This window comes from Tiliqua scincoides, chromosome 1 (genome assembly GCF_035046505.1).
Source record: "Tiliqua scincoides isolate rTilSci1 chromosome 1, rTilSci1.hap2, whole genome shotgun sequence".
Taxonomy (NCBI): domain Eukaryota; kingdom Metazoa; phylum Chordata; class Lepidosauria; order Squamata; family Scincidae; genus Tiliqua; species Tiliqua scincoides.
The window spans coordinates 161615036-161628212 of record NC_089821.1 but is presented as its reverse complement, the minus strand read 5'-3'; the positions used below and the strand labels follow the sequence as shown (position 1 = coordinate 161628212).

Here is a 13177-nt window from a genome sequence, read left to right as displayed (position 1 = left end):
AAAGGGGAGATAAAAGGAGACTTAGAGATGGCAGAGAAATTAAATGAGTTCTTTGCATCTGTCTTCACGGCAGAAAACCTCGGGCACATACCGCTGCCCGAACGGCCCCTCCTGACCGAGGAGTTAAGTCAGATAGAGGTTAAAAGAGAAGATGTTTCAGACCTCATTGATAAATTAAAGATCAATAAGTCACCGGGCCCTGATGGCATCCACCCAAGAGTTATTAAGGAATTGAAGAATGAAGTTGCAGATCTCTTGACTAAGGTATGCAACTTGTCCCTCAAAACAGCCATGGTGCCAGAGGATTGGAAGATAGCAAATGTCACGCCTATTTTTAAAAAGGGAAAGAGGGGGGACCCGGGAAACTATAGGCCGGTCAGCCTAACATCCATACCGGGTAAGATGGTGGAATGCCTCATCAAAGATAGGATCTCAAAACACATAGACGAAGAGGCCTTGCTGAGGGAGAGTCAGCATAGCTTCTGTAAGGGTAAGTCTTGCCTCACAAACCTTTTAGAATTCTTTGAAAAGGTCAACAGGCATGTGGATGTGGGAGAACCCATGGACATTATATATCTGGACTTTCAGAAGGCGTTTGACACGGTCCCTCACCAAAGGCTACTGAAAAAACTCCAGTCAGGGAATTAGAGGACAGGTCCTCTCATGGATTGAGAACTGGTTGGAGGCCAGGAAGCAGAGAGTGGGTGTCAATGGGCAATTTTCACAATGGAGAGAGGTGAAAAGTGGTGTGCCCCAAGGATCTGTCCTGGGACCGGTGCTTTTCAACCTCTTCATAAATGACCTGGAGACAGGGTTGAGCAGTGAAGTGGCTACGTTTGCAGATGTCACCAAACTTTTCCGAGTGGTGAAGACCAGAAATGATTGTGAGGAGCTCCAGAAGTATCTCTCCAGACTGGCAGAATGGGCAGCAAAATGGCAGATGCGCTTCAATGTCAGTAAGTGTAAAGTCATGCACAATGGGGCAAAAAATCAAAACTTTAGATATAGGCTGATGGGTTCTGAGCTGTCTGTGACAGATCAGGAGAGAGATCTTGGGGTGGTGGTGAACAGGTCGATGAAAGTGTCGACCCAATGTGCGGCGGCAGTGAAGGCCAATTCTATGCTTAGGATCATTAGGAAGGGTATTGAGAACAAAACGGCTAGTATTATAATGCCGTTGTACAAATCTATGGTAAGGCCACACCTGGAGTATTGTGTCCAGTTCTGGTCGCCGCATCTCAAAAAAGACATAGTGGAAATGGAAAAGGTGCAAAAGAGAGCGACTAAGATGATTATGGGGCTGGGGCACCTTCCTTATGAGGAAAGGCTACGGCGTTTGGGCCTCTTCAGCCTAGAAAAGAGACGCTTGAGGGGGGATATGATTGAGACATACAAAATTTTGCAGGGGATGGACAGAGTGGATAGGGAGATGCTCTTTACACTCTCACATAATACCAGAACCAGGGGACGTCCACTAAAATTGAGTGTTGGGCGGGTTAGGACAGACAAAAGAAAATATCTCTTTACTCAGCGTGTGGTCGGTCTGTGGAACTCCTTGCCACAGGATGTGGTGCTGGCGTCTAGCCTAGACACCTTTAGAAGGGGATTGGACAAGTTTCTGGAGGAAAAATCCATTATGGGGTACAAGCCATGATGTGTATGTGCAACCTCCTGATTTTAGAAATGGGTTATGTCAGAATGCCAGATGCAAGGGAGGGCACCAGGATGCAGGTCTCTTGCTATCTGGTGTGCTCCCTGGGGCATTTGGTGGGCCGCTGTGAGATACAGGAAGCTGGACTAGATGGGCCTATGGCCTGATCCAGTGGGGCTGTTCTTATGTTCTTATGCCAGCTAAAGTAAAGTTACTGCCTTGATGCAATCAAATTTCTTTGAAGAAGCTATTCACAAACCTTATGCCACATTCTTAATAAATGATTTCAAATGGGATAGTGAAGGTATAAAGGTACAAGCCACCTTCTGCAAACACAATTCTCCCTAGGCATAACAGGAGTCAATGTAGGCTAAGGACTGGCAGTAAGGCAATGCCACATACCCAGCAGCATGTGTAGATTGGGAGGGAAAGATACATTAAGGAACTGAACTATCTTCTCAATACTTACTGCATCTTCTAAGTTACAGTTGGCACCTTTCTTTATCAATTCCTGGACAATTTCTAAATTGCCTTGCTCAGCAGCTAGCATCAACGGAGTCTGACCATTCTGCAATCATATGAAAATTGCAAATATTTTACATAATCAATACAATATTAAGATCATCTTTCTTTCTCCCTCCACAGGTCACCCATGCCACAGCTCACATACTGGTTGAAGGTTCTCTTTTCTAAGTAATGGCTGTTCTGGGGAAGGCAGGGCTCAGGAAGCTTCAGTGGGAGCATGTCTAGTGTGGACACATGTAGCACCAGATATATCTGAATGCTAAGGAGTCAATAGCATAGCTGTCAAAAATGCAACACAAAAAGGTGAATCCTAAAATCTAACCTTAATGTTTGTGCTGAAATTTGGAAATGTATATCTGAAGAGTACGAATTTCAATGAACTGGACCATCTGATCCATTTATCATTTAATACAAGTAGATGGTGATGCAGTTATTAAAGTGAAGAAGTGGTATTATCTGCAATTTTATCACTGGCCATGATGGATTTTGAATGTATTTTGTCAAAAATTGTTAATGAAAAAATATGAAGATAAAGAGATGCTTCATCTCATTGTTTTTTCAAAGTTTTACCCCACTTTTCTGCACAAGCTGTAGCTATTAATTGAGTTGTTATAAAAAAAATACTGTTAACAAAATCCTTGGACATTTCTCTTACCTCGTTCCTCTCATCCACATCTTTGCATTTCTCAAGGAGTGCCTTCAAAGCAGGAACATTTTCTTCTTCCACATATGTCACCAAACTCTGAGGCACGAGACTTGCCATCTTTGAGCATATGTTCTACAATGTCAGTTATCTGTATCCAAGAAACAAGCAGTTTAACGTGTCAACCAAGAGCACTGCTAAGCATTCATCCTAAGGAGAACACCAACAATCTGCTGCTCTCAGTGCAATGGCTGAAAATCTGTCTGCTACAAATAATTTCAAGGGAGCGGCAACAGGATACAAGAAGAGTATATTGTTGTCTTTCCCAGAGACATCTGGTGAGCCACTCTGAGATATAAGAAGCTGGATTAGGTGGGCTCCTTGCCCTGATCCAGCAAGGTTCCTATGTTCTTAAAAGACAGAAACATGAACTAACATAGTGAGAAAAAATGGAGGTTTACCATGTGGGGATTCAAGAAAGACTTCATTAAACAGATGGGCCTGATGTTGAAATTATTTTTTATATTCTAGCTCAATGTAATCAACTTCTGACTACATTTTCTTGCCCTTAGTAAACCTTAAATTTAAAACGAGTATCTTTTTTGTGTAAAATAGATGAATTTCAGCAGAAAATGGTGAGGTGCTGGTTGTCCGAGTTGCCATTTATGTAATGTATACAAGGAATGTAAATGGGGACGTGATCAAAACTCCCAATTTTAATTTTAAGACTTTAAAGCAGCTGCTGAAAGCTCCAATTTTAATTAGCACAGAAACACTGATAGAGGCAGTGTTTATTGCGCCCCTATCCCAATCTAAAATTTTAAATCACTTTCCTTCAAAGGGACTTAATACAACAAGTTGTGGCTAAGACACAAACCCACTGGGGGAATAAAAAGAAGGAAGCTTTATGGTGAGAAAAGCTTTAAAAACCTTCTCTCCCCATTCCTACCCCCAGCACTATCAAAATACATCCTCCTGGCTACTTTAAAGTAAAAAGACAAAAGGCATAGCCAATCAAACATATCCCATGTCGTATCTGCTTTGGGTTCAATTCTGTTTTTTCAGGGAATATATAAAAATTTTGAGAAAGAAGTAACACTACAACTGTATTTCCACCCCTGGAGCAGACTCTCAATTCTATCATCACTATCACTCCAGCCATGGTATCATGCAATGTTTTAAAACAGTCATCTCTCAAACAGAAGATACACTTGAAGTATCTTAAGGATCTGAGACTACTAAGGTTACTGCCAGGACTGGCCCAAACCATGAGGCCAACTGAAGTGGTTGCCTCAAGCAGAAAACTGTCAGGGGGTGCCCCACTCCAGTTACATCTGCTGATTCACCTTCTTATATCCCCTGGATTGGAAAAGAAAGAAGGGGGGGAACAGAAGTGTGTTGGAGAGGAGAGAGGTGGGCTAGAGGTACCAGAAGATCAGTGGCAAACTACAGGGACAGCATTTGGCACAGTGCCTCAGGCACCAAGAGAACTTGACCAGCCCTGGGCACTGCTATCTTCTCACTAAAAGCTGCTACCCAGTTTTTCATTTGTCACTTTGAAAACATGTCTAATTATTCCAACCAGAAAAGCAAATACTTCAACATAATTTAACAAATATCAATGACATTACCCAAATCTTTTAGCCTGTTTTCGGTTGCTGTTCAGGCTGCATCTAGGGCAGAAACTGGTCGTCGCACCCCCCCCGCCTTACTCACACTACTAAGCAGTGACCTGTATGGCACAGTTTGAAGCACTTCCCACCCTGCTTCTAATGCATATATAGGTCCAACCTTGTTATACACAGATTTTTTATATGCTGATTTGACTCAACAGGAATGGCCACTGCAAATGAGAAGGAATGTGCTGATCCCTGGAGAAGGGGAAAAATGCACCCCTTTAAAATGCTTTACTTATGTTGTAGAGATTTTTATCTCAACATGATGAGAAGGGCCCTTTAAATTAAAGGAAATCAGTCCTTTACAATAGTTAGAGATAGGGTAGCCAACTGACAATCCATCAATCATTCTCTCTCCAAGCAACCCCTTCCCCTAAAAGAAAGATAATCCTTTCTATGCGAGACTGATTGTTGGATTGTTGTCTTAATGACTCTATCTTAACATCACAAAGGTTGGAAGGCTGTTTTTAAATCACCTGAGCAAAGGGACTTGTTTTTTAAAGTGATTTGCTATAGTGCGATTTTTGCCATCCACCTCTGGGAAAGAAACCCAGGCGAATAATCAGACTCAACCTGTACTTTTCAAAAGAAAAAAAGTAAGGCCTGCCTTAAAATACATTTGGCACATTTTAAACCACAATTTGATAACTTAGCTGCTGAGCTGGTTGATGTTTTTCTGTAATGTGCTTGCTTTATTCCACAGTTGCAATTTAAATCTGAGAGACAGCAAAGTAAGCAATACTGCAGTAACGAAGGAAAAAAATTGCATTCAATAGACTGTTAGGCCAGATAATCAAAAAAAAAATACACACACATTTCGCAAAAGGGAAAGCCATATAATATATGGATGAATTTTGTGGTTTTTAAGAAAGATTGCAATATTTAAATACTTTCATGATTTAAGAGTAAGGAGAAAAAAAGAGTAACTTAAGAAAGTTATAAATATCTCTTTTTTAAAAGTATCTTCAAACATTATCGATACAGAACTATCTTTCCTAAAGCCTCTCTAAACTGCACAGCGACAGTCATCTACCATTTTTGCAAGCATGCCTGTAATCTATAGTACAACTTTCAGCTACTGTAATGGGAACTGACTGGACATGCAGGTCCCACAGCAACAGTACAGCACCAAGGATGTAAAGATCAAAATGCAACTCTTTTTAACAGGTATATGCACATACAGTATTCACACTGACAAATACATCTTGAGAGACTTGTTTAGGGACTCATCACATGAAAATGCAATGTTGAGCACACAACAGTTATATGCAGTAGAACAAATGTGCAGACATGATATGGAAACATATGGAAAGAGTTTAGAAAGACTACCATCCTACTGTGTGTATAAGCAGCATTTGGAACTGCATATCACTGAAACAACCGAAGACAATTCAGTATGGGTGAACAAAGGGGGAGGCAGAAAGTGTAGCTGCTAAGGAAGCATTTGAGGTAAACTGGCATTTTTTTAACTCTTGCACTTCCCATCTAAACAAGTAAGAGTGCAATCCTAACCAACTTTCCAGCACTAACATAGTTGTGCCAATGCAGTGTGCACTGAATCCTGCAGTGAGGAGGCAGTCAAGGACATGTTTGTTACCTTGCCCTAAAGGCAAGGGCATGTTTGTTACCTTACCTTGGGGCTGCATTGCGGCTAGGTCAGTGCTGTTAAGTTGGTTAGGATTGTGCCCTAAGTCCCACTCTGTTGTGGGATCAGCCTAAGTGCCAAGAAATGGCATTACAGATTACACTTAAAGCTCTGTGTATTTTAACTCTGCTAAAAGAGTGAACTCTGTACTCCCACTGACATCCATCTTCATGTGTAGCAAGACACATGTCCTGTTACATGTTAATGTGGGTTGGCATTTACATTCTCTCTGCAGCACAGAAATATCAAGGCTGACTTCTAAAGGACCAGGATAGTGGCAGAGAGGAAGTAGGGTCGGCTGGCAGGCACCCGCATTTGGGGAGTTAGGAAAATAAACAGCAGCAAGCAAAAACACATTGAATTATTTGCAAAGCTCTTTTCATTGTATCTTCTGGATGGACTGTACTGTACTTTAATCCTAGTTAGCAGTTCTTCCCTCCCATTGTAGATTTAAACAAGTCACTTTTACTACAAGAAGTGGTACAATAACTATGAGATAAGTGCCAGCCCACCCAAGCAGTGACCTGAGACAGATTGCACTGGAAACAGATTGTGAAGGGTTGATGGATCCAGGATGCCTTTCAAACTTAGTTTGCCCATCTCTGCCCTGAACACAGGGATATCAAGAGGTTTTGAACATTCAACAGTATATTTAGGGATGAACCACAAGAGAAGGCAGTTGCTTACAAAGACACAGTCAGGGATGCTAGTCTAATAGGAACTACGCTTCAAGCTCCAAAGTAAGAGCACAACTAAATATAGGTTAGTTCAAGCACATGGGAAAGACAACACTAATAAAACCTGTCGGCTGGCCTGCCACTCAGATGCATCTGGGTTCACTTTCATAGTAACATACAGACTACATACTTCTAATGTTCTAATCATATGATGCCATCCCCCCAAAAAACTTCAGTGGACCTTCTTGGTGTTGATGCCTTGTCTATAGAACTTCCTCCCCCTGGAATTGAGAACAGTTCCCTCTTTAGAATCCTTTTGGTAGGGTCTCAAGTCTTTTTATTTAGGGAAGCTTTTAAATGTTGACACCGAGTGGCTGGTGCTTTTTATGAAACATCTTTTAACTTATCCAATTGTGTTTTACTGTTTTTATGGTTTTAATTGTTTTTATTACTGTTTTAGCATTGTTTTATATATTGTATTGAAATATTTTGTAAGCCGCCTTGAGGCCCCTAAGCAGGGTGGAAAGGGGGAATACAAATTTCTTAAATAAATAATTCCCCATTTAGTGGGAATAGTTAGCTAGGTACAGTACAGTGTAAATGGAGATTTTATCATTTTTATATAAACTTTATTGTGCATATTAAGGACTTGCTGGGGAAATGGGTCATGGGAACAGTACTTTGAGTTTAAAGGAAGTGCTATTATTAGGATTTCTGCTTTTGGCATAGACAAAACTCATGATTTTCCATGGTTGCCTGATGAGACAGGCTTACTCATAAGCCTCATCTGACAAGTCCATCTTCAAAAATCTTAGAACAGCTTTTAGCAGCATTAGGAGGTTTTCACATCCAGTGCGCAAAAGGCAGCAACTGCCTCCTGCTCAGGAGAAGAGGACTTTCGTCCCCTTCCCCCAGGGTAAATCGAGTAGTCCCAATCCACAGTTTAAGAAACACTGCTCTATCCCATATACATGCCGATCAAGCCTCCCTCAATGATGGCACTTGGAGGAAAGCCTCCCCCAAAGATCATAATAGATGAGTAGAAGGTAGACCTTAACACAACAGTTCTCAAAATGTGGATCCAGGATCAAACAGCGTGTTGTGACCCAATTTTTGGTGGTTTGCAAAACTAACAGGGCAGATTAAGCTACATGCATCAAGGATTAAACAAGTTGCTACTTGGGGGGGGGGAGCACAGCTGCCCAATCACCATTATAGCATTTATAAATCAGGCAGCCTCTAAAAAGTTTGAGAATAACTGCCTCAAAAAATCCAGTGATGAAATCATAGAGAGCTTTAAAACTAAGCAACACCTTCGAAATTGATGGGAAGCCAACGTAATTCCTGCAGGATGGGAGCAGTATATTCCCCCACACAGCCCCACCCATCACCAATCTTGTGGTAGCATTCTGAAACATATAGCTTCAAAATGTTTTTCAAGGACAGCTCCACTTACAGCATGCTGCAGTAGTTCAATCAAAATGTGACCATGTAGATGTTAAACCAGGGGTGCTCACACTTTTTTGGCTCGAGAGCTACTTTGAAACCCAGCAAGGCCCGGAGATCTACCAGGGGGAAAGGAAGCGTCTGACAGACACCCCCTTTAATGTATGGAGCCCCTGCTGGAGTCTAGTCAGTTTCGTCAGTTTTGTTGCTGCATGCCTGAAGAGCAGCTAAAGTGTCAGTTTCAGTGTCAGTTTAGTGTCAGCGAAATATGTCAGTTTCGTCACTAGTCGAAACTGACATATTAACAGTTTGGAGAGACAGGGCTCCGCGATCTACTCATTTTGCCTCGCGATCTACCGGTAGATCGCGATCCACCTATTGAGCACCCCTGTGTTAAACAATGTGGGGGAAAGATGAAACCTTGTCAGATCCATAGGCTACAGGCCTTAGAGCCAAGCACTAGTGCTTTAGCAACATCTTTTGCACCCTTCTCTCCCCAGCTGGTACTGAAACGAGCATAACACTGTGTCTTCCAGTCTCAAACACAAGCAGCAGTTCAGAAAGATGCCCTTGGTTTTAAACACTGCTGACTGAGCACAATCAGACGTACCTCTATTCAGCAGGCTTACAGCTGAATAAGTGTGCCTCAGATGATAGCCTGAATATGAATGCCTTAACATATATTCTGCATGTTCACAGTGTAATAACATATCCAACTAGCCTCACTGAAACCTACTTGAACCTCTGCCCTGCTTCAGCCATATACTTAATGGTTCTCTCTACCATCTATCTGCACGTCTTTCCTGCAACCTGATCTTATCTGTTTTTGTTCTAGTGTTGCAGAAAAGGGAGGTAAACATTCAATACAGAAATAAGCGAAATGCACTCAGAAGCAAGTGGTTTTAGTGGAACATAACTTCTAAGCGAGCACGCATAACCTTAGAAATCAACTCCATTCAAAGAAGGCAACACACAGTAATACGCATTGGTATGTGTGAAAGTCCCTATGGTCAAGTTCCAATAAATGCTCAGGAATTAAAAGTTTGGCTAGTGAATGAAATCTCTGGATGCTCATTTCAACACTGTTTGACCATCTACAAAGGGCTGGATCATATCCTGAGTGGCAGCATCTTTCCCAAGTCTTTTCCAAGACTGCTTCCAAAGATCCTTCAACTGGAAACACCAGGAACTGAATCTGGGAATTTGTATATACAAGAAAGGGAATTGAATCACATTGAATCACAGCCCCTTCCTGATCAAGAAAGAACGTCAGGACAAATATACTATCACTCCCTAGCCTGTAATGCTAGAATCAGAACTGATGTACACACCATGGGCCATTATTAAGAACACCACAAAATGTATAAGAATTATTTCTTATTACACAACTAGCATACCAATTATGTTTGCAAAGTAGTAAATGTGAAGAAACTAACATCATGTAGCTAAACACCATTAGGTGATTCATAATGACCTGACAATGAAAACACTTTTTAAAGAATACTGTTGTTTTTTTTCACCTTGGAAGAACATAGCTAGCTTTAAGTAAAACATCAAAAAATAAGCTTCTTAAATACTACAGGCCACACCTATAACAGGTCAAAACCAATGTCCAGCCACAAGAATAATGTAACACACTTCAGACAACACATGCTTAACAGAATATGGCAACGATTACTATTAGATGCAATGCCTTCAAACTACATGGTGCAGGTAGGAATTCAAATTTTTCCAAATTTCAAAGGTAAACCCCTGCATCTTGATTGCTTTTTTAAAAAAGAACTGTAACATTCTGAATGGAACCTTATGAAGCACTAATAGCAGCCATTTCCCCCAAAGATTCCTAGAAGGCTTCCAACCTGTTCTCTGTTAATTCACTTTACTTTTACTGCAGTTCCATGGAATTATGAGGCAGTAAGCCCCATGGAACAGACAAGACCCCCCCCCATGCAATAGGACTGCACTTTTAAATAGCAAATGCACCATAATCTCAGCACCTACCACATTGCTGATAACAGATAAAGGTTAAAATCAACCTTATTTCACCTCTTAGAGTGTTTTTGACAATGAACAGATGGTTCCTTAGAAGACATTCAGCAGCTAACTATATTCAGGGAGCATTTTCTTTAATACAAGTGTCAAAATGTCCCTCAGGTTGCACTGAAACCAGCAGACATAGTAAGAACTGCATTCTCTCATAATAGCTTAACCATCCCACTTGCTTTTCCCATAAGGAAAGGAATTCCACTTGCCAATATAAAAGTTTTTTAGCCTCTTAAAGCCAAAAGGTGTTTATTGGGGCATAAGATTTCTAGAGCTTATTGGGGTCTTATGCCACAACAGAACTGTTAGTTTTTAAGACATCATAAACTGGGTAACAGACTAACAGTAACAGTGCAACTCTATGCATGTCTACCCAAAAGTAAGTCCTATTGTATTCAGTGGGGATTATTCCCAGAAAAACATATATAGATAGGACTGCAGCACAACACTGGCCTAACCTTCCAGAATTTCTTACTACTATGGCAAATACAACTCCACAATGATTAAGGGCCCAATCCTATCCAATTTTCCAGTGCCAGTGCAGCTGTGTTAATAGGGCATGCACTGCATCTTATGGTGGGGCTGCAGTCACAGAGGCCTCCTTAAGGTATGGGAACATGTGTTCCCTTACCTTGGGGCTGCACTGTGGCTGCACTAGTGTTGGAATACTGGATAAGATTGGGCCCTATGGCTGCAACCCTAAGCATACCTCAAGAGTAAAGCCTCCACAGAATTCATTTCTGGGTAAGAATGCATACGACTGAACTATGAGTACAAATAGCCAATCATGGGATTAAACATTAGGATGACAGGGTGCCTATACTTTTAACCATCGTATAGAAGCGGGAATGTTGGCAGGTGCAGCTCAACAAGGAAGGGTTTAAAAAGTAGCATCTGCCAACATTTCCTCTTGTATACTAGGGTTACAGGTATAGGCCAGCCATTTTCAACCACTGCGCTATGGCACACTGGTGTGCTGCAAATGGTCTCCATGTATGCCGCGGGAGTTTGGTGGAGGGTCATTTATTAATAGGATCATTGGGGATATGAGCCCCCCACCAACATAAAGGTGTGCCTTTCTTGTCCAAAAACTGATGGTGTGCCTTAACCATTTTAGTACCTTGTTGGTGGTGTGCCATGAGGCAAAAAAGATTGAAAAGTATAGGCACTTTGGGTGCATGTAGCAGTGTGCTGGAAGAAATAAGTAACTGGATGCTCTTAATTCATTTCTGCCCAGCCCACAGGTGTACATGTTTGGTCCCTGTTGAGTATATGCAAAGTTAGGCAGAAATGGCTTAACTGGGGTGGGGGAAATGAGGATGAGACTAATTTGAGGGAGTTCTCTGTTCTCTTCCCCCCCTCCCACTACTATGCTGATTTTTCCTAAGGAAACATGGAGGACTTGGAAATATTGAAGATCTATGAGTAGGGAGACCAGATGCAAAGGGGGACAGAGTGCCTATGCCTTTAGTCACTGTATGGAAGAGGAAATTTGGGGAGGAGCAGCTCAACATGGAAGGGTTTAAAAAGCAGCACCTGCCAACATTCCCACTTCTATAGGATGGCTAAAGGTATAGGCACTGTGGGCACATGTAGGAGCACACTGGAAGGTGTAAGTATGTGGATGCTCTTCAAGGGGGTAAGGGGAATGAGGATGAGACTAAACTGAAGGAGCTCCCTATTCTTCTCCCCCCTCATACTATGATTTTTCCTAAAGTAGTTCCTAAGGAAAAATAGAGAAGGTATAGGAAATCTGAAGGTATAGGAGTAGGGTGACCAGACACAAAGGGGGAGAGACAATCTATGCCTTTAGCCAATGTATGGAAGAGAGATTCGGGGAGGAGCTGCTCAACATGGAAGGGTTCAAAAAGCTGCACCTGCCCACATTAGCTCTTTTAGACCAGGGTTAAAGGTACAGGGAGGCTGCCTGTCTGTCCCCCTTTCTGTCTGGTCACCCTAATTAAAGAGCCCGTCAGGCACCCAAAAGCACTCCAGGAATGGAGGGAAAGAGCAGGACTGACAGCAGGCAACACCCCCTGCCATAAAGGCTGGGGGGAGAGGAAAGGCTGAAGCCACAAGGGGTTCCCAGCCAGAGAAGAGGACTGGGGGGCCCCTCCCCTGACCAACCCGAAGCGACCCCAGGGAAGAGACAGGCTGCAGAGGGCGCTTGGTCCCCTCCACTCCCCGCCTCCCTTTGTCTGGCAGCTCCCCCGACCCCTTCCCTGCTCGCCCCCCTCGCCCTTACCGGCAGCCCCTGAGGGCGACAAGGACCTCTGGAGGAGAGACGTGGCGGGGCGGAGAGCGCGTGTCAGCGCCGCTGGCCGGGCGTCCTTGCCTTCAGCGCTCCCAGCCGCAGCAGCCAACACGCCCAGCAGCGGCCATCTTGCCTTGGCCGCCCGCCCGGCCGCTAGCTCGCTCCCCCCGCCCGGCTCCGCCCCGCCCCGCCCGGCTGTCACGTGAACAATCAGCGGCTCCCGCTGCAGCAGGCGCCTGAGGGACGAACGCAGCCAGTGCCTGTGTTGGGAGGGCTCCCTCCACTCCAGAGCCCAGGTCAACCAGGCGGGTAGACCTGGGCTCTGGTGGCCTCTGTGGTCAAGGTCTGCTCAGGGGGAGAGCTGGGCTCGCGCCTGGCCGTGGAGCTCAGGTGTACCAGCCGGGTAGACCTGGGCTCTGTGGTTGTTTGCTTGGTGGGCAGACCTGGGCTCCCACCTGCACTGTTGAGTTGACCTGGGCTCCCATTTGAGCTGATGGCTTCGTGGCCACCGGTTGGGTGGGTAGGCCAGGGCTTCTGCACAGACCCACTGCTGGGTAGACCTGGGCTCCTATTCCAACTCAGCCCCACCCAGTGGGTGTTCCCCTGGGCCCAGTTTT

General features: G+C 43.6%; 1 protein-coding gene across 2 annotated transcripts in view; it reads right to left on the bottom strand.

Moving 5' to 3' along the window:
- KIDINS220 (kinase D interacting substrate 220) overlaps positions 1 to 12694 on the bottom strand; it is a 77706-nt gene extending 65012 nt beyond the window's left edge. For both annotated transcript variants that reach the window (XM_066612214.1, XM_066612222.1), the window contains exons 1-3: positions 12552 to 12694; positions 2832 to 2970; positions 2121 to 2219 (exon numbers count right to left, since the gene is read on the bottom strand). In XM_066612214.1, the coding sequence (XP_066468311.1) occupies positions 2121 to 2219; positions 2832 to 2939 (207 nt within the window). In that variant the 5' untranslated portion in view covers positions 2940 to 2970; positions 12552 to 12694. The remainder of the gene's footprint in view (positions 1 to 2120; positions 2220 to 2831; positions 2971 to 12551) is intronic.
- Between the last annotated feature and the right edge of the window lie 483 nt (positions 12695 to 13177).